Raw genomic sequence first — 20566 nt, forward strand, 5'->3', positions numbered from 1 at the left:
CTATCTTCTATCCTTTTTGCCTCCCCACTTCTCAGTCACCATATCTCTCTCCTTTCCTCTGTGTCTCTGTTTTGTGAGATTGAGAGGAGCAGTGTTGGAGCCAGATGCTCTGCCCGTTTCTGGCTGTGTGATCTTGGGCAAGTCACATCACCTCTCTGAGCCTCAGTTTGCTCATGTGTAAAAATGTATAATGATACGGCTTTGGCCTCACAGGGATATTTCAATGAGAATTAGAACAGTGTGTGATTAGGAAGCGGTATATGTTAGTAATTGTTATTTCTCAGTCTCTGTGTCTGTTTATATCTCTCCATCTCTCACTGTATCCCTACTTTCACTTCCCTCTTTGTACAGCACCCTGTATCTCCTGTAGACCTGTTCGGTGTCTCCCTGGACTGCTGTCCTTTCCTCTGCCTCTCTGTCTTCAGGCCCTCACAGCCTTTGTATTCCAGTCTATCTCCAGAAACAATTTCAATTTCTAGCCATCCTAAGGGTGAGGGTAGAACTAGTCACAGGTGTCTCCTCTCTCTGCAGCCAGACCTCCCTACTCCCCATCCTAGGGGACTCCCTTTAATTCATCCAAGCCAGGTTTGAGTCTTTTATAACTTCCTAGGACAGGATACAAAAAGTCCCTAAAAAGGTGCGTAATAGAACAAGTTCTGTGGGTAAAACAAGGCATGCACCTCCCATTCCCCATGTCCTTCTCTGCCTCTGGAGCGCAGACCCGGTAAAGATAGGAGCGATAAGGGATGGGCATATGGCAGGCACAAGCAGAGGGGAAGCGAGTGTGACAGCGAGATGGGATGGGGGCACCGTGGGCCGAGAAGAGGGACGGAGCAATCCCTAGGGGCTGACCTCATTGCCCACAGCAGAAGAGAGCCGGCGTCAGAGCGCGCGCACGCACAGCTGGAAGGGCCGCGGCAAATTGCCGAGACGCGAGCTGAGCGGGGTCAGGTCGATGTTCTCGGGCGCTCCCAGCGGTTGCAGCGAGAAGCTCTGCCGAATGGCGGTGAGGTAGAGGAAGAGCTCCATTCGCGCCAGCGACTTGCCCAGGCACAGTCGGCGTCCTGCGGAGGTGGGAGGGTGGGGAGGAGAGATTAGATAAAATGGGGTAAGGCGCTCCAGTTCCAAATTTCCAAAGGAAAACATACGAAGATACGGTTGGGGACGTCACAGGCCCACGCATCTAAAAGTCTGGGAAAGATGCTTTAAGTAAATCGTGGACCAGAATGAACCGGTTTATAAAAATGCAATTTCATGGGTTCCAATCCCCGCTCTGCCAGTACTAGTTTTGTGATCTTACGCAAGCCGCCGTTTCTGGCTATTTAAAATGTGGATGATAATAGTGCCTCATTAGGTTGTGTGAATGTTAAATGCAGATAAAGTGAAAATACAATGCTTATGCAGGTCTTACTATGTACCATGCACTATCTAAGCACTACACGGATATTAATTAACTTAATCCTCTTAACAACTCCAAGAGGTGGGCTTTATTGTTATCTCCATTTTATTTGAAGTAACAAATCCAAGGCTATACAGCTTGGAGATGGCTGAGCTGGGGTGTCGGGGCAAAGCCCAGCTCTTAGCCACCACTCTTACAGTTCTTCTCCGAGGCAGGGCCTGGCACACAGTAGTCAATATGCTAAATTACCTATTACCTCCCCCACCTTTTTTTCTTTCTAACACTGAATTGCACAGTAAAGATTATTTTCAGCGGTGTAAAGACCAAAGCCGAGAGAAACTAGAACAACTCTACCTGCGCCACCCAGTGGAGAGACAGTGACCACTTCCAAGTTAAATTATTCTCCTGTCTCCCCACCTCCATCTACAAGCAGAGTTGGGACGGACAATGGGTGTCTGCTCATCTAAAGCTGAGGATAGGTGGGATGAAGAAGTGAGAGGGTTTGGAGAGTGGTATTAGAACTGGGCAATATAGGTGGGAATAAGGGGCCTGAAAAACTGACTCTTGTTCCCACTGCTCTCACCGGCTGGGAAGGGCATGCCGGCAGGGTTCGTCTGGAAGGATGGCATCCAGAAAGTGCTCAGGATTGAATACCTGGGGATTCAGGAATTGGGTGGGGTCGTTGTGGACTGTGTTAAGGAGGGTGATGATATCCGTTCCCTCTGTGGGTGTGAGGCAGAATCACTGGTGCAGACCGCCTGGGAGGTTCCCCAACTAGGATTTCCACTCTACAGGGCCGGGGGCGGGGGGGGGCCCTTGGGACTTGATGGGAGGGAGGGGTGAAGCATAGGAATCCATCGAGGGTCCAGGAAATGTGTTTGGGTGTCTGGGGTTTCCAGTGATGGGTACTGAAAACTGCATTGTTAGGGTCTGAGGCAGGGACGCGGTATACCCCCTTTGTGGGAACAGATCTGGGGTTTCTGGGGAGGGAGAGAGATCTCTGAAAACAGTGTTTAGGCACGGGATTCCCAGGATAAAGTCTCAGACTCTGAGGATTCCGGAGAGGGATCCTAGGAAGGGGACCTGTTATGGGATGGGGTCTGGGTTTCAGGACAGGGTCCAGTCCACTACGGTGCGGGATGTGGGCTTTGGCGGGGGCTGAGGTTCTGGATTTAAGGGCCTCAGATGTCTGTTGCTAGGGCTTGCTCAGGGTGCCAGTTACTAAGGTCTGGAGTGTGGATTGCTAGGGCCTGGGATCCTTCTTGCTAGAGCCTTAGATGTCAGTTGCAAGGAGCTGGGATGCCTCTTTTTAGTGTGTCATATGTCGTTTGCCAGGTGCTCAGCGCACTTTAGGTATCAAGAAGCCGCTAAAGATCGTGTCCTGAGTGACGCGGTGCGGCAAGTTCATGGGGAGGACATCTGCGAAGCGCTGCACCTCGTGTATCACCGCATCTATATAAGGCATGGCCACTAGGTCCCCCAGTGCCCACAGCCGCGCGCGTCCCACCACGCGGGTTGGTCTCCTGTACTCTGGCTGGCGATGGAGGGAGACACGAAGCCGAGGGTATCGGCGGGCTCCAATGGATTGGGAAGAGGTGTGTGTGTGTGTGTGGGAGGGGGTCCATGTAGTACTTCCCAGCCCGGGTACCGTTGCAGGGGTGAAGGTGAAGGTTAGCCGGAGCCTGGGGTTTAGAGACGTGTAAAGGGCTTCGGGGATGCCTGGAGTCCAGGTCCCTAATGAGATTGCAGGCGGGGGCTTCGAGGGCTGACCAGACTCACTGAAGAGTGTATCGAGTGGGTGCGCTGTGCGGGAGGACTGAGAGATCGGGGGTGGGGCAGGCGTCGCGGACCCTGTTGGATTTTGTCCTGGAGGCCAGGGGTCCCGGGATAGACCCAGAAGCCGGCTTTGGCGAGAAGCGGTCGCAGACAATGCTGTGTGGGCGGGTCAGACTGTGTGGGAGGGAATGGGTTCCTGGGCGGGCCCTGCGGCTGAGGCTCCGGGGCCGTGGTCTTCGCACGTGGTCTGTGCGAAGTGGGCTCGGAGGCAGGACGGTGGCTGAGTGGGCAGGGTCAGAGCTGGACCGCGAAGCAAGATCATGCGAGCGAGGTCCGGGTCCAGGCAGGCTGCGTGGACCGCGGGAGCCACGTAGGTAGGGTCCGCTTGCGTATGGGTTTGGCTGTGCTAGAAAGCCGGAGGCTCCAACTATTCGGCGTGCTGGGCGGGGCCACGGTGTGTGGGCGGGGCTCCGAAGTGCGCGGGGCGGCGTGTCCCCGGCGCTGTGGGCAGGCCACCAAGCCGGGCTTGGCGCGCACCTTGAACTTTTGGGTACTTCATGAGCACGAGGAAGGCGAAGCGCAGCGTAGCGCCCAAGGTCTGGGTGCCGCCAAAGAGCAGGTTTTATGTGGCCATCAGCAGGGTATCTATGTGGAAGTAGCTCAGCGGGTCCTGCATTTCCTGATGGGGATATGGACCAGAACTTGGAGTGCTGCCCCGACAGTGACCGCGCGGGCTCAGAGCCTATCCACCGGGTTTCCCCCAGATCTGCACAACTGAGACTGGGTACCAGTTCAGTGCCTCCTTTGTTTAACTTCCTTTCCTTTGGGGAACTGGGGAGCGCGGGAGGGCGGGGAAGGGAAAATCTCAGCCGCAGGGTCCACAATCAACAGATCCTTAATGACATCATGAACTGTTAATTGGTAGTGGCCCCAAATGGTTCTGGGCTCCAGCGCAGCAGAGCCAGGTGTTTCAGCTCCACCTCCCAGGTGTGAGATCATACCCAAACCCTCTCACCCTGGGATCCCAGTTGGTTTGAGGCAAGGGCAGCAGGTCAGACCAGAGGTGGGACTTCCAGACAGGGCTTACCCGTGCTATCTTGGTAAGGAAGCAATCAATGCAGTCTCGGGGAGAGTTGGGGTCGAAGGAGGCCTGGTGGTCGCGGACGCTAAGAGCGATGAAGTCCTTCAGGCGCCCGAAGTTCAGGAAAAGGCGTCTGTGCAGCCTGGACACCCAGTCCAGGAGGCTTGGAAAGAGGTTGTACTACTAGGCGTGGGGCAGAGTCGGAGGGGCTTGGAAGGGCTGTCAGGGTGTGTGCGAGTGAGGGTCAGGGTGGATCAGGTGGGCAGGTACGGGGTCTTGACGGGTAATTAGGTCTGGAGAGGCCGAGTGGTGGCGGAGACTCTGTGTTTGAAAACTCCGTGGAGTGGACAAGAGTGTGGCCAGGTGGGGCCGTGTAACTCGGGGGCAGGGTCATATGAGAAGGGGCGGGGGCAGGTAGGGCCAATTGCAGTCCCACCCCTTCAACCGTTTTACCTTTGTCACTGAACTGTGTGGACCCCCCCAGCCTGTCCAACAACTGAACAGACTGCAGAAAACAATACTAAAACAATACACATTCTGACACGTTAATCATTACACACCAGCATAGCTCAGAGTTAGACAGACATAGTTTGGATCTTGGCTTGGCCTCTTAATCTTAGTGTGACCCGAGTGAACTGACTTCCCTTCTCTGAGCCTCAGTTTTCTCATCTGTATTAAGGGTTGATGACAGTCTTCTCCTCATGGGGCTGTTATAAGGAGTCTGTGAGTGTGTGGCTTGGAAGTGCTTAGCTGTGAGTCTGTTACAAACCAGGGTGATGTGGCAGGCTGAGTAATGCCTCCCCAAAGATGTCCATGTCTTAATCTCCAAGAACCTGTGGATACGTGGTTAAATTAAGGCTCTTGAGAGAGGGAGATTATTCTGGATTATCTGAGTGGGTCTAATGTAATCACAAAGGTCCTTGTAAGAGGGAGGCAGAAGGGTTTGAGTAAGAAAAGGTGATGTGATGATGGAAGGAGAGAGATATAGATAGATTGGAGGATGCCATGTTGCTGGCTTTGAAGTTGGAGGAAGGGACCAGGAGCCAAGAAATGCAGGTGACCTCTAGAGGCCAGAAAAGGTAAGGAAGTGGATTCTCTCCTAGAGCCTCCAGAAGGAACCAGACTCAGTTTAGACTTTGGACCTCAAGATATGTAAGAAAATTAATTTGTGTTGTTTTAAGCTGCTACGTTTGTGGCAATTTGTTAGAACAGCAATCGGAAATTATTATTATTATTCTTTTACCGACATCATTTAATCTCTGCAGCATTACCTGACACATTTTCCCTACCCCCAAACCAGCAAGATTTGGAGACCAGGGTAGAGGGCTGTTTACCTCTCTGTGCCTCAATTTCTTCTCTAAAATGGGGCTTATAATGGGACCTACTAATTAGACTTGGGCGATTTTTCAAGACGGAGGTAATATACACAAAGTTCTTGGAACAGATCTGGCATATGGTAGTGTAAGTGTTGAAAATTTTTATTTACTTTTTTTTTCATGGTTGACAGCTTTGACTTGGGTTTATATCCAGCTCAGCCACTTCCTGGGCATATTGATTTAGCCTTTCTGGGACTTCGCTTCATCACCTGTAACAACTACCTAGGCTTGCGGGAGGGTGGAAAACTTTTTGCACGGTGCCTGGTATCCAGTAAACACTCCACAAATGGGCATGAATGCATTGGAGTGTTGACTTTGGTATCAGTAAAGACATAGGTTTTGATTTTGACTCCACTTACTAACTTGAAGCTTCCTTCAAGCCTGCTACTTAATCTCTCTGTGCCTCCTCATCTGCAAATGGATTGTTCCAAGGCTTATGGGGCTTATGTGTGAAAATGGCACCACATGTGGTGAGTCTCAAGAGCATCATCTTCAAGATCACACACCCACAATTGCACAAGCTGTGCTCAAAGTACCACACACAGCGCAACAAAATGGCCACCACATGTCCTGTTGCTGAACCTCAAGAAAACACAGTACACAAGCTGATTCCACCTCCAGGGGGCGCCACTCGTTTGTTGAGCTCAGTGAGAGCCTCCCGGGTAACACCCACGCTACGGTATCTGGCAGTCTTGGTTACTAAGTAGGATCGATGTGACTTAAGGGGTATGGACTGCCTTTCGGGACCCTGACCTGCGGTTTTCTGCAGCTCCGTCAACCGGAAGCTGCCTTCCTCCAGGATCCGCTCTTCAACTCTCCTCTTTCCCATCCCGAAGTTCCGCAGAAATGTGGATAGAGAACTTCCTGAGGACCTTCCACTATTTTGTCTGTAATTCTCTCTGTGCCCTTTCTCTTCTGAGGTCTCTCTCCATCCTCCCCCCCTCCCCCTCTCCTCCCTTCCCCTTCTTCTCCCCCTCCCCCCTCCCCCCCTCATGCCTAGTCAGACTGCAGTGGGCAGGACTGAAGCCAGGCTGGGGCTGAAGCAAGATTTGGGAGAAAGGTGGGGCAGATGGAAGCCTCAGAACAAAACATCAGATCTGAATAACCCTGCCCCCTGCTCGTCAAAGCCTCCCACCAGCTCTGTCTGCTGATGCCCTTTGCCTCAGAAACTGGCCTTATTTATCGAACTCCTGGCCAAGTGAGAAGAACAGGTTGCCAAAACCTGGAGCTAATGTGGGACTCCAGTGCCTGGGGGTAGCTTTGATGGAGAGAGCCACTGAGGGCAAGGGTCTGGGAGCCAGGGTGGAGGTGTGAGAGCTCTCACCATGTCAGGTGTTTTCATCGAGCGTCTTTGCCACAAGCATTTTTGCTGCAAACATTTTTGCCACATAAGTAATTGGCTGTAAGGCAGTTTTAGAATTAAAAAAGAAAATAACTGGTTGACAGTTTTTGTTTGGTTGGTTTAGTTCATTTCTCCATTGATGAATCAACTGCCTGGGCCGACTTAATGTGTTTAAGTTAGCTGGTAGTTCGATTTTATTTCCCTATTGAAGGTCTCGAAGTGACTCCCTTTTATGTTGTATATAATCTTAGCTAGTCTCAAAAGGTTGTATACAGTGACAAGTACATGTGGTGATGCTGGTCTTAAAGTAGCCATGACTCTACACACATTTAAAATACATTCAAATATTTCGTATTTTACAAGACAGTCTTATTCATTTTCATGTTTTATTTCTTTATTAATGTCCCTTTATTATTTGTTGTGATTTTATCTTTTTATGGCAAAATTGCTTTACAGACAGTTAGTTATGTGGCAAAAATGTTTGTGGCGAAAATGCTTGTGGCAAACATACTATAGTGAAAGTCCCTAGAACCGCCCCACAGGTCTGTGTGTGTACATCCTGTTTACCGTTCCCATGGGGCAGGGGAAGAAGTGCTTGGAGGTTCCTGGGGAATTTGACACCCCAGATCCCAGGCATATGGTGGGATAGAGGTGGTGCCCCATCTTGTTTAAGTCCCAGAAAGTCCAGAAAGTCCAGTTAGGACAGGTCCTGGAAGAGGGGTGAGGGCTTACTTAAGGGATTATATAGCTCTGATTTCCCTTGGTATCTACCTGTACTTCTGAGGGAGAGGGCAGTACTGGACCCACCCCAACCCTATAAGTTACTTTTCCCTGACCTTAGAACTGGGCCTGAGGGGACTGCCTCACTGGAGAACCTGGGATTTATGAGAAGGGAAGTTTTAAAGGACTTGAGTTCTTCTTTTGGTCTGACTTGCTTTCCTGCTACAGAGGGAACTTGGGGTAGAGAGGGACGTGGTATAGGATTTCTCTGCCTCGGTACTACTGATGTTTGGGCTGGGTAATTTTTTGTGTAGGGGGGCTCTCCTGTGTGTGGTAGGATGTTTAGCAGTATCTCTCATCTCTACTGATTAGATGCCAGTAGCAGCCTCCCTCCCAGTTGTGAAAACCAAAATGAGTCAGACATTATTCAGTGTCCCCTTGGGGGCAAAGTCAACCCCATTGGGAAGCATGATGTAATGGAAGAAACTGAAATACACCAAGGACAACTGAAACCCTCCTCACCTCTAAACTGAGCTTTCCTTGACCCCAAACTCTTACACTTTTTCCTGTCCCCTCAACCTCCAAGACACTTTTCTCCCACATCACTCAGTTGATCCCATTTCTTACATCATGGAGAAAAAACAGCAGCAGTCAGAATAGAACTAGCTCATTCTCCACAATGTGCTTGTCCTCCTACGTACCAGCAGCTGGGCCACACATGCAGATTTCTTTCGTGTTTATACTGGCTGGGCTTCGGGGTATTTTTTTTTTTTAACAGGATTTATTGGGGAACAGTGTGTACTTCCAGGACTTTTTTTCCAAGTCAAGTTGTTGTCCTTTCAATCTTAGTTGTGGAGGATGCCATTCAGCTTCAAGTTGTCCTTTCAGTCTTAGTTGTGGAGGGCGCAGCTCAGCTCCAGGTCCAGTTGCCGTTGTTAGTTGCAGGGGGCGCAGCTCACCATCCCTTGAGAGTTCGACCGGCAACCTTATGGTTGAGATGACGAGCTCCAACCAACTGAGCCATCTGGCCACCCGGAGCTCAGCGGCAGCTCAGCTCAAGATGCTTTGTTCAATCTTAGTTGCAGGGGGCAGAGCCCACCATCCCTTGCAGGAGTTAAGGAATTGAACCGGCAAACCTTGTGGTTTGAGAGCCACTGGCCCATGTGGGAATCGAACTGGCAGCCTTCGGCATTAGAGCACTGAGATCCACTGCATGAGCCACCGGGCCGGCCCCCACTATTTGGATATTTTGACCAAGTCTTCTGTGAACATTCTAGTGCTTATCTTTTGGTAGACATATGCATTCACTTCTCTTGGGCATATGCTAAGTAGTTTCACTTGCTCATAGGTTAGGCATATGTTTCGTTTTAGTGACGGCCAGAGTTTCCCAAGGGATTGTGCTGTAATTCCTCCCCCAACAGTAATATAGGAAACTTCTTATTGCTTTCACATTAACGACAATCCGTGGAATTGGCTGACCTTTCCATTTGTTCTCTTCTATGGGTGTGAAGTGGTATTTATTCCTGGAATAAACCTATTTGGCTTTGAAACACCATTCTATTTATATATTGCAGAGATTTGCTAATATATTACTTAGATTTTTGTGTCTATTTTCATGAGAGATATTCACCTGAATTTTCCTTCCTTGTAAGTTCTTGTCAAATTTTTGTGATAAGTTGAGAAGTATTACCTCCTTTGTATTCTCTGTAGGACTTTTTTCTCCCAAATCGTTATTATATTTTTCTGAAATGCTTGGATAAATTGTTATTCTTTATCGAGCTTCTTTTAACGGTAGTTTATATCATTATTTTTCATTACTTTTCTAGTATATGTTTTTAGAGGTATGAATTTCATCCTGAGCACTGCTTGAGCAGTATATACTCAGCTTCTCCAATTATGATTGTCTAACATAATCATAGTAAGATGATCAAAATCAGAAAATTGATGTTGGTAGTCTATGTATGACTCTATCTTGTCACAGCAAACCACATGGCTGCTGCAGGATATCTTAATTGTTTGAGGGAAGCACAGTGGCACTAAACATTTGTTGGACACCATTCCCCCAAACTGCAAGGTGAGGTAGTTCACAATTTCAACAATTAGATTGAGCAAAAACATTTTTGATGTCCTCATACCTTTGTAAACCTGGGTTTCAGCGATTACTCTGATCAAAAGCAAGTGTCACAGGAAAATTATTGTGGGACAAGAATGAGAAGTTCTTGAGTGCCCAATATGCAAACACATCCCATTAGTAAGTAATCGTGGTTATTTAGAAAACATTTTTTTTCATTCAATTTATGTGTATTTTTTTTCAAATAGCCATTAAGATGTTAGAGTATAAATAATTATTAAGCTGCTTAAACCTACTTAGTAAATGAAACTCATACGTATTTCTCTTGGCATAGGGTTGCCATGAAAAATTTAATTCAGATACTTTAAGTATAGTATACTAATAGAAAATTTGGGCTATAACAAGGCTAACAGGTCAGGAATAGAAATGGTCTCTGAGGGGCCCAGATGTTGGACATAAGCAGACAAATATTCAAAGTAGCTATTAAAATAACGAAAAGAAATGCTTATGTCTTGTTTAAATAATGAAAGGAAAGTGTTATGACAATGAGTCATTAACTGGAGAATATCAATAGAGATAGAAATTATATAAAAAAAGTACCAAATTGAAATTCTGGAGTTGAAAGTACAGTAACTGAAATAAAAAATTCAGTAGAGGGACTCAATAGCAAGATTCAAGATGGCAAGAAAAAAGTGTAAATGAACGATACGATGGGTCAATACAGATTGTGCAGTCTGTTAAATAGAAAGAGAAAGAATGAGGGAAGTGAAACAGAACTTCAGAAAACTGTGGGACACCATCAAGCACACTACCATATATATAATGGAAGTCTCAGAGGCAGGGGAGAGAGAGAAAAGGGGCAGGAAAAGTGGTGAAGAACTCAGAGCCTAAAACTCCCAACACTTTGTTGAAAGACATACAATTTATGGATAGAAGAAGCTCAGCAGATGTGCAACACGATTAAGAAAATCACACTGTAGCACATTATGGTCAAATTTCAGAAAACCAAAGATAAAGAGAAAATCTTGAAAGCAGCAGAGGAAAAAAAATGACATATCAAAGATGGGGTTTATTATGATTTGAATGTCTGTGGCTTTCTCATCAGAAACCATAGAGGCCAGAAGACAATGAAAAATCGTCTTTAACACGCTGAAGTAAATAAGCTCTATCAACCCAGAATTGGTATGACATTAACCTAAGTAGGTTTTTTTCCCAACCTAAGTAGGTGGGAAAAAGTTAAAGCTGTTTATTGTAATCCTAGAGAACCACTAAAAAATCAAAGTAAAGAGGGTGTATGGCTAAAATGCAATTGATAAATTAAAATGTAATTTTATGCGTATGAATTTTATGTGTCTAAAACTATATTTTATTTCGTTATTAGAGTTTATTTGAGCCAAACTGATGATATATATTGGGGAGCAAGATCTCAAATGCTCCTATGTTATAAAACTTTAAATCACCAAAGGAAAGCAAGAAAAGGAGAAGACAGCAATAAATAACAGAGGTTCAAACAGAAACAAGCAATTAATGAGTAACCCTAAATACAATCATATCAATAATTAAATTAAATGTTAATGGCCTAAACATTCAAAATAAAAAGTCAAATATCAGAAAGTATTAAAAGGAGTCCCTACTGTATATTGTTTGCAAGAGACATTCCAAATATAAAGACCCAGGAGGCTTGAAAGTGAATAGATGGAAAGTGGTACACCATGCAAGTAGTAAGCATGACAAAACTGGAGTGACTATGCCAACAGACATCAAAACAAAGAGTGTGCCCAAGTATCAAGAGGGACATTTTATAACAATAAAAGGGGCAGTTTATCAGGAAGACTTAATAATCATTAATGTGTTTGTGCCTAACAATGCAGCCTAAACATTCATGGAAAAAAATTGATAGAAATAAAGCAAGAAATGGACAATGCCATAATTATAGTTGGGGGTTTTGACATCCATGCGTTATTTTTTTTTTCAGATTAAAAAAAAATCACATGTATTTCAATAGCTCAAAGTGCAAATACACCATATCAGTTCACAAAGTTTTAAGGTACAGCATTAAGTATAGTAAAAGCCTGATTTTCACAAATTAAAAAGTAAATAGCAGAAGTAAAGCTTCATTTAAAAAAAAAATTCAAGAAACTTTGCAGCCATGTTTTGGTAATTGATAGAACCACTAGACAAAAACCAGTAAACATTAACCTGAGCAACACTAGCAACTACATTCACCTAAATATTTTTTGCACATGGTACATTCCCTAAGCTAGACCATAAGCTAGGTTGTAAACAAATCTCAATAGATTAGAATGGCTGAGATCACACAGAGTATGTTTTTTGACCAAACAGAATTAAATTAGTAGTTAACTATATTAAGGTATCTAGGAAAATCCTAAATATTTGGAAATTAACCAACATACTTCTATAGATCATAAATGGAAACATGAAGAAAATTTAAAATATTTTAAGGTAAATATTAGTGAAAATATATCCACATTTATGTAGGCCGCTAATATAAATCCTTAAAGGGAAATTTATAGTTTAATTGCTTATTAGAAAAGGAAAAAGGTCTAAAATTAATGATGCATCATAATAATTTAAAAAAAGAAGAACAAAAACCCAAAGTATGTACAAGGAAGAACATATTAAAGATAAGGCTAGAAATCATAAAAATGGAAAACAAGTATTAGAGAAAATCAACAAAGGCAGAAGATGGGTCTTTGAAAGAAAAAAAATATATATGTAAACCATTGACTAGCATGATAAAAACAGAGGAGAGGCTTAACAGAAACCCACATCAGAAATGAAACAGGGTCACTTCAGTTGTTTCCATGTCTTGGCCAGTGTGAAATAATGCTGCACTGAATATTGGTGTATTCCATATATCTTTACAGATTAATGTTTTCAGAACAAGACAAACAAATAAACAAAAACTTATAGACACAGACTACAGTTTTGAGAAATCAACTATTACATATTCTGTTTTCAAACTTTTTAAGCACAGATATTTTATTCATTATATGTATTATATTGAAGGTTAATATGAGACTGAAAAAGCCAGGTACCTGGCTGAAATTGGAGTGACCTGGGGACCTGCAACCTGGGCTCACTTTTTCAATTCTGCAGTCTTTTTGGGTAACACATGCTCCTTGGTGGGTTCCAAATGTCGGACTTGCATCAGAGATGTCGGGGCAAAAATCCTTCTAGTAATATTGAGGTCACTTCCTCCACCTTCGTTTTTCCCCTCTGGCTTGAGCTTGTGATTACAACTGTCCATGTATATTGGAAGAGGGAAGGAAGAAAGGGATAAAGTCACCTTATTAAATTTGTATAGTAAAACATCTGAGAACATACCTAATGTGTTGTTAAAACAGCTGCCATCCAAGTATTCGATACACAGTACATAAAGCAGCCTGGGTTCTGTTATTTACTAGCTGTGTACACTTGGCAGGTGGCCTCCCCCATCTGACCCTCAGTTGGCTATCCTAAGAAGACTGACTGAAAATTCAATGAGATAATGTACTTTGGTTTGAGACTAGCAGTTCAGAGATAATTGGACCTTGCCCTCTCAGAGCTCTCAGTCTAATGGGGGCAAAACAGCCCTGTGATACACTGAACTCATCAAGGTTGTAATGGGAAAACTCTCGAAGCTGTGGGAACCCAGAGAAAAGCCTGAGCTGGCTTGAGATCAGGGAAGCCTTCCTAGCATAAGGGACTTATACGTTCCATGTTTCTCCAAGTAGCTATCAGGAAAGGGAGACTCACAGGGCAGTGGCCTCTCGGAACAGATGCCAGTTGAGCTAGCTCCCCTACTTTTCTCCCAGGCATTACTTTCTCCAATGGCAATAAGTAGAAGTCCTACTAAGAAAGTTTGGTGAACAGTACTGCATAACATCAGGATGGGAAAGCAGAGCCTTGAGAAGCAGATCCTTGATGAAGTCAGCTTCCTGATGGTAGAGCTAAGGAAAACTGAAGGTCAGCCCTGGTCCTGGCTCTTTGGCATTCTATTTTTTCTCTAAGAGTTACTTTGTATGGGAGTTCAAGTTGTGTATTGCACCATGTCTGGAGACTCCATTCACTTAGACTCTAATATGAATAGCTTACACTGGAGTCTGGCAACCAAGTGTCCCAGTTTGTGGTGCAGCTTGTACCCTTGATGTGGCAAGATATGTTTGGTGTGGTAGCAACATTTGGTCCTGTTATCTGTCAAGATGGTACTTGGAGTCCAGCATATGTAACTGTGAGGGAGATTATGATGATAAAATGATAATAATGATACTTTTGATTACTCACCATATGTCAAGTCTTGTGCTCACCACTTTATCATGACTCAAAATGATAAACCTCACATAAGCCTCAAAATGATCAGTTTTGAAGATTAGAAAACTGAAGCACAAAGATCAAATAATCATACTGAAGTCATAATGGCACTTGATGGAGGAATCAGGATTGAAACCTAAATTGAGCTGGCACTAGAGTTCACACCCGACCAAGGTAGTACACATCTAAGAGATTTCCTCAGTGCTACCTATTAAGACTTGAAGGATTCTTGCATGTCAAACATTGCTAAGTGACTCACACATGTTAAACCATTTAATCCTCACAATAGCCACATAGGGCAGGAACCATTACAGGGGAGGACACTGAGGTCCAGAGAACTTCAGTTACACAGTTTTAAGGTCATATAGCCAGGAAGTGGGTGAAGCTAGGATTCAAAGCCAAGTCAAAATCTGTGCTCATCCACACCATGCTGGGTGCTGATCCAAGGAAATGCAATCATTTAAATAGCATTTATTGGGACAGCCGGATGGCTCAGTTGGTTAGAGCGTGAGCTCTCAACAACAAGGTTGCCGGTTCAATTTCCACATGGGATGGTGGGCTGCGCCCCCTGCAACTAAAGATTGAAGACAGTGACTAGACTTGGAGCTGAGCTACGTCCTCCACAACTAGATTGAAGGACAGCTACTTGGAGCTGATGGGCCTTGGAGAAACACACTGTCCCCCAATATTTCCCAATAAAAAATTAAAATAAATAAATAAATAGTATTTATTGAATTTCTGCTTTTGGTCAAGATGGAGTAACAGAGACTAGATTTTACCCTTTTACCCCCATATGGAATAACTAAAAAAAAAAAAAAGAACAAAATATATGAAATATTGGGAATCCAAGGGCAACCCAAGAATTGTTCTGAGTTGAAGAAACATAGCTGAGAATGTGGGAACACCAAAGTCTCCAGACTTCTCAGAGAAGTATACCAGTAAGAGAGAGCCGCAAAGACTGAGCCCTCCAAACATTTGCAGAAGGTTCGCCTTGTGTCCAGGGGAGACTGCTCAGCACCTGTGTACGAGGAACTACCTGAGGCCAGGGAAAGAACCATGCAAAAGAAGCAGAAGGAACAATTCTCATAGTTCACTCGCTGGGACTCTGAATCTGCTCATACCTACAAGGGTTACCTGGCTCAAACCTCCTTGCTCAGAAGCCCCTTCTACATACTTAGTTCTGGCCTCTGAAAACTCATCCATATCTTATGGGGTGGGTGACCTGCCCACCCACACGCCGTAGAAACCCGTGGTCCTTCAACGCCATGACCCAACCCAAACATTTTCCTCCTCCTCCACCACCACCACCACCACCGCCGCCATCTGTGAACTCACCAGCTAAATTAGCATTGTCCCTTCCCTCCCAGTCTTCGACAACCCCCAAGGGCCCGCCTCCTGTTTGGAAAAACAAGAACAGATTCCCCCTGGCTACCCCACATGCACCCACACAGAGACCCAGCCTCAGTGACAGAACCTCCTGCCTCCCACAGCCGAAGTACAGGAGGAGATCAAACACGGGGTGGGACGTGCACCGCTGCGGCGCACTAGAGGACCCCGAGGCCCTGCCTTACTCTTGGCGGTGATCCATGAGGTACAGCGCCTCACAGATGTCTTCCTCTGAACTTTCCATGCTTCGTCTCCAAAGACACGGTATTTGTGACTTCTTGCTGCCCAAGGTGTGTCTCACACCAGCCCCCACCTGAGAACCTGGCAACTGACACTCGGACTCTGTCAACCAGCGTCTGGTACTCTGGTCATCAGCACCCTAAGCCATAGCAACAAGCATCCAATGTCCTGCAGAACCTGACCTCTTCCCCAGGATTCCCTCCTGTGCCTAGTGAACTGGAACCCATTCTGACCATCCCACCCTTTCACAAGGTCAGGCTTCCCTTCTCAGGACCCCTCTCCAGACCCTGGGGCCCATGGACTATCCCCAGTGTTATGCAAGACCACTTCCATTTCCCAGGACGCCTAGTCATTATACGTTGCTTCTAAATACTAGCATTTCTTCCTGAGGAGGTTGCGGTGAATAAGGTAGTATAGGAAAGTACTTTCTCCAACCTATAATAGAATATTTATTTGCATGTGATTTTTAGATCCATAATTTTTATAGCCATAATTCTTATTTTTGAACCTAATTATTTTCATTTGCATCCACACTGTCATCTAAATTAAATACACCTAAAACAATGCCATTAGGCTCTTATCAAACTCTGGCCATGTATTAAGCTGACCTAAGCAATCAAAAGGCTGCGTTATTCATCATTTTGGGGTAATTTTTCACCCTCTCTTTCAGGGCATCAGCAAATCTTTCTTTTGTTCATACATTTTCTTTTCATTAAATTTTTTTATTGTGGAAAGAATGTTTAACACGATATTTACCCTCTTAATAAATTGTTAATTGTACAATACGGTATTTTTAATTTTAATTTTTTTCATAAATTTTTCAATTACAATTGACATACGATATTGTATAAGCTTCAGGTATACAACATAGTGATTAGACATTTATATAACTTGTGAAGTGATTGCCCTGATAAGTCTAGTACCCACCTGACACCATACATATTATTACAATATATTGACTCTATTCCTTTTACTTTACTTTACATCCCCATGACTATTTTTATAACTGCCAATTTGTACTTCTTAATCCCTTCCCTTTTTTCACCCACCCCTCATCCCCTTTCCATGTGATCATCAATTTGTTCTCTGTATCTATGAGTTTGTTTCTGTTTTGTTTGTTCATTTATTTCATTTTTTTAGATTCCACATTAGCATAATATTATGTTGTTCCATCCATGTTGTGGCAAATGGCAAGATCTCATTGTTATTTATGGCTGAGTAATATCCTATTGTATACATGTACCACCTATTTTTCATCCATTCATCTATCGATGGACACTTAGGTTGCTTCTATAGCTTGGCTATTGTAAATAATGCTGCTGTGAACATAGAGGTGCATATATCTTTTCAAATTAGTGTTTTGGGTTTCTTCAGATAAATACCCAGAAATGGAATTGCTGGGTCATAAGGTAGTCCTATTTTTAATTTTTTGAGGAAACTTCATACTGTTTTCTAGTGGCTGCACCAATTCGCAATCCCACCAACACTGGATTCTCTTTTCTCCGCATCCTCGCCAACACTTGTATGTTGATTTATTGTTGATAGCCATTCTGACAGGTGTGAGGTGGTATCTTGCGGTTTTAATTTGCATTTCTCTGATGATTAGTGATGTTGAGCATCTTTTCATATGTCTATTGGCCATCTGTATGTCCTCTTTGGAGAAATGTCTATTCAGGTCCTCTTCCAATTTTTAAATTGTATTTTTTGTTTTTTTGGTATTAAGTTGTATGAATTCCTTATATATTTTGGATATTAACTCCTTATCGGATGCACTGGTGTAATTGGCAAATATCTTCTCCTATTTAGTAGGTTGTCTTTGTGTTTTGTTGATGGTTTCCTTCACTGTGCAAAAACTTTTTAGTTTCATGTGGTCCTATTTGTTTATTTTTTCTTTTGTTTCCCTTGCCCAAGGAGACAGATAAAAAAAAAATTGCTAAGAGCAATGCCAGAGAGTTTATTGTCTATGTTTTGTCCTAGGAGTTTTATGGTTTTGGGTCTTACATTTAAGTCATTAATCCATTTGAGTTTATTCTTGTATATGGTGTAAGAAGGTGGTCCAGTTTCATTTTTTTTTGCATGTGTCTGTCTAGTTTTCCCAGCACCATTTATTGAATAAACTGTTTTTACCCCATTGTATAGTCTTCCCTCCTCTGTCGTGGATTAATTGATTGTATAGGTATAGGATTATTTCTGGACTCTCTGCTCTGTTCCATTGATCATTTTGTCTGTTTTTATGCCAGTACCATGCGGTTTTGATTTCTATAGGCTTGTAGTATAGTTTGAAATCAGGCAGTGTGATCCCTCCAGTCTTGAGGTGGCTTGTTTTATATCCTTAGTTGTAGAACTTTGGTTCAGCTAGACTTCAGACGATTCTCAGTGGTGGTTGTTCTGTAGTTTAGCTGTAATTTTGATGTGGTCGTGGGAGGAGGTGAGCACAGCATTTACCTACTCCACTGTCTTGACTGAAAATTACATTTGTTCTTTTTCATCAATATTGATTTATTTTTGAATGTTGAATTAACCTTTATCCTGGGAGTAAACCTCACTTAGTGTATTGCTCTTTTTATATATTGCTGAATTTGATTGCTAATATTTTGTTGAAAAATTTTGTGTCTACATTCATGAGGGATATTGGTCTGTATCTTTCGTTTTTGTGTGATATCATTGTCTTGTTTTGGCATCAGGGAAATACTGGCCTCATAAAATAAGTTAAGAAGTGTTTTCTTTTTTTTCTGTTATCTGAAAGAAATTGCGTAGAGAGATGTTAAGTAGCCAATGTACACTGTATTGGGTATTAAGTTTCAAAGCCACTTTTCTGTTACGTTGCTTTCCGATACTTTGGGTTTTTTTTTGTTTTGTTTTGTTTTGTTTTTAGAACCTACAAAGTATTTTTCTTCTGCAAACCATTTTTCTCCATTTCCTGCTGGATCCTGCTGGACCTTTAGAGGGAGAATGGAATCCTGGTAAATGGACAAGAGACTCCTTCCAGTTTGCTTGTTATTCGTGTCGATAATACCACAACAACAGTTCTTCTTTTTAGCAGAGAGAACAGGAAGGCATTGTAGGCAAAGGAAACAGTGCTTTTAGGAATTATGCTGCATCTCGATGGGTTGCAATCAGCATTTAAAAAAAAGAAAGGAAAGAAAATAGAAGATAAAAAAAAATATCAGAGTGAGTCTCGTGGATTAAGGAAAGCACTGCCTCAGCTGTACATGTATCTGTGCATGTGTGTGTGTATAGATTTGCATGAGTTGTGGTAGCTGCCAGACTTGGAACATCATAAGTTTGAGTTGGGGCTGTGTGACATCTATATTCCCATCCTTTTACCTCTTTTCTTTAAAATATTTCTGCTGAAAATCACCACCTCCTCCAGAGTTCCCCTGGGATCAGGGGCTCCAATCTGCAATCTGACTCATCCCTGGAAGCTCAAGAGAGGCACCCTGGAATACAACTGTCCTGCATCCAAATCTGTCCTTTGTCATGTCCTAGTCGTGGACTTTAGGTAAGTTCCTTAACTTTGCTCTAAGTCAGTGTGCTCATTTGTGACATGGGGTCATCATAGACTCACCTCACAGGGTGCTTTATATGGATAAATAAGTTCATGCATAAGGGTGTTATGCATTGAATTGTGTCCGCTTCAAGATATGCTGAAACCCTAAACCCCAGTACCTTAGAATGTGATCTTATTTGGAAACAGAGTCATTGCCGTGTATAATGCGCACTTTTTTGCCCAAATTTGTGAGGGAAAATAAGGATGCCCATTATACATGGGTAGTACTAATTCTGTATCTATATAAATGTTTTTAATTCTTTTATTTATGCTTATGAGTTAAAAGTGTAACTCTAGAAATCAATAACGATATCCATATGCAAAATAACACCCGGGAATAGGATAATTGGTTTTGTTGAACTTACGATGAACTTGCAACAACAAAGAGTTCTTGGTCTTCTATGATGGGTAAATATCATAAATTTGTTTCCAGTATATAAAATTTCTTGTACCTTGTATCTTTTCTTGTGTTTTGTAATTATTTTGTTATATAAAATTTCTTGTACCATAATATGTTAAAAAATAAATGGTAAAATTCTTTTATAATACAAAAAAAACACAAGTACCTAAATGTAAACAAATAAAAATTTGAATTGAAAAATTGAAACAAAAGACTTTTTTCCCCTGAAAGTTTGGGCCAGAAACGTGGGTGCACATTATACACAGCAAAATACGGTAATTAGTTAAGATGAAGTCATCCTGGGTATGACTGGTACCCTTACAAGATGGCCATGTGAAGAGAGACACACACAAGGAGGATGCCATGTGATGACAGGCAGAGTTTGGAATTATACAGCTGCAAGGTATTATACAAGTATAAGGCACTCCAAAGATTGCCAGCAAACCACCAGAAGCTAATGAGGGGCAAGAAAGGAGGCCCCTACAGGTTTCAGAGGGAGTGCGGCCTTGCTGACGCCTTGACTTTGGGTCTAGCTTCCAGAACTGCTGTTTTAAGCTGTCCAGTTCATGGTACTTCAGTATGGCAGTCCTAGGAAACTAATACAAGGGACTCGGCACAATGCTTGGCACATAGCAGGCACTCAATGCATGCTACTTGCTGTTGTCATTATGACAAGGACATGTGCACACGCGCGTGTGTGTGAATTTTGGGGACTCTTGGTTTGGCAGAAGATGGTGGTGAAAATGAGCTACGCAGAAACATCACCATTCTCATTCTCCCATCCCTGTGGCCACTGAGTTTTTAAAGCTTTTCAGCACTGGGCTGTGTTTCGACTTTATATCATACCTGTGAGGAAGGAGGCAGATGAGAAGGTGAAGCCAGAGAGAGGCTCAAGAAGGCCCAAGGAGCTA

The 20566-nt window shown here is 43.6% G+C and overlaps 1 protein-coding gene across 1 annotated transcript; it reads right to left on the reverse strand.

The window, feature by feature from the left end:
• Positions 1-882: 882 nt before the first annotated feature.
• Positions 883-6974, reverse strand: LOC117035363 (cytochrome P450 2F5-like). The gene is given in 10 exon segments (XM_033129252.1): positions 883-1064; positions 1983-2023; positions 2025-2119; positions 2748-2919; positions 3697-3854; positions 4263-4436; positions 5528-5541; positions 6386-6476; positions 6478-6510; positions 6957-6974. Coding segments are annotated over 10 exon segments (978 nt in total).
• Positions 6975-20566: the final 13592 nt, after the last annotated feature.

The sequence above is a fragment of the Rhinolophus ferrumequinum genome, chromosome 15 (genome assembly GCF_004115265.2).
Source record: "Rhinolophus ferrumequinum isolate MPI-CBG mRhiFer1 chromosome 15, mRhiFer1_v1.p, whole genome shotgun sequence".
NCBI classification, from domain to species: Eukaryota; Metazoa; Chordata; class Mammalia; order Chiroptera; family Rhinolophidae; genus Rhinolophus; species Rhinolophus ferrumequinum.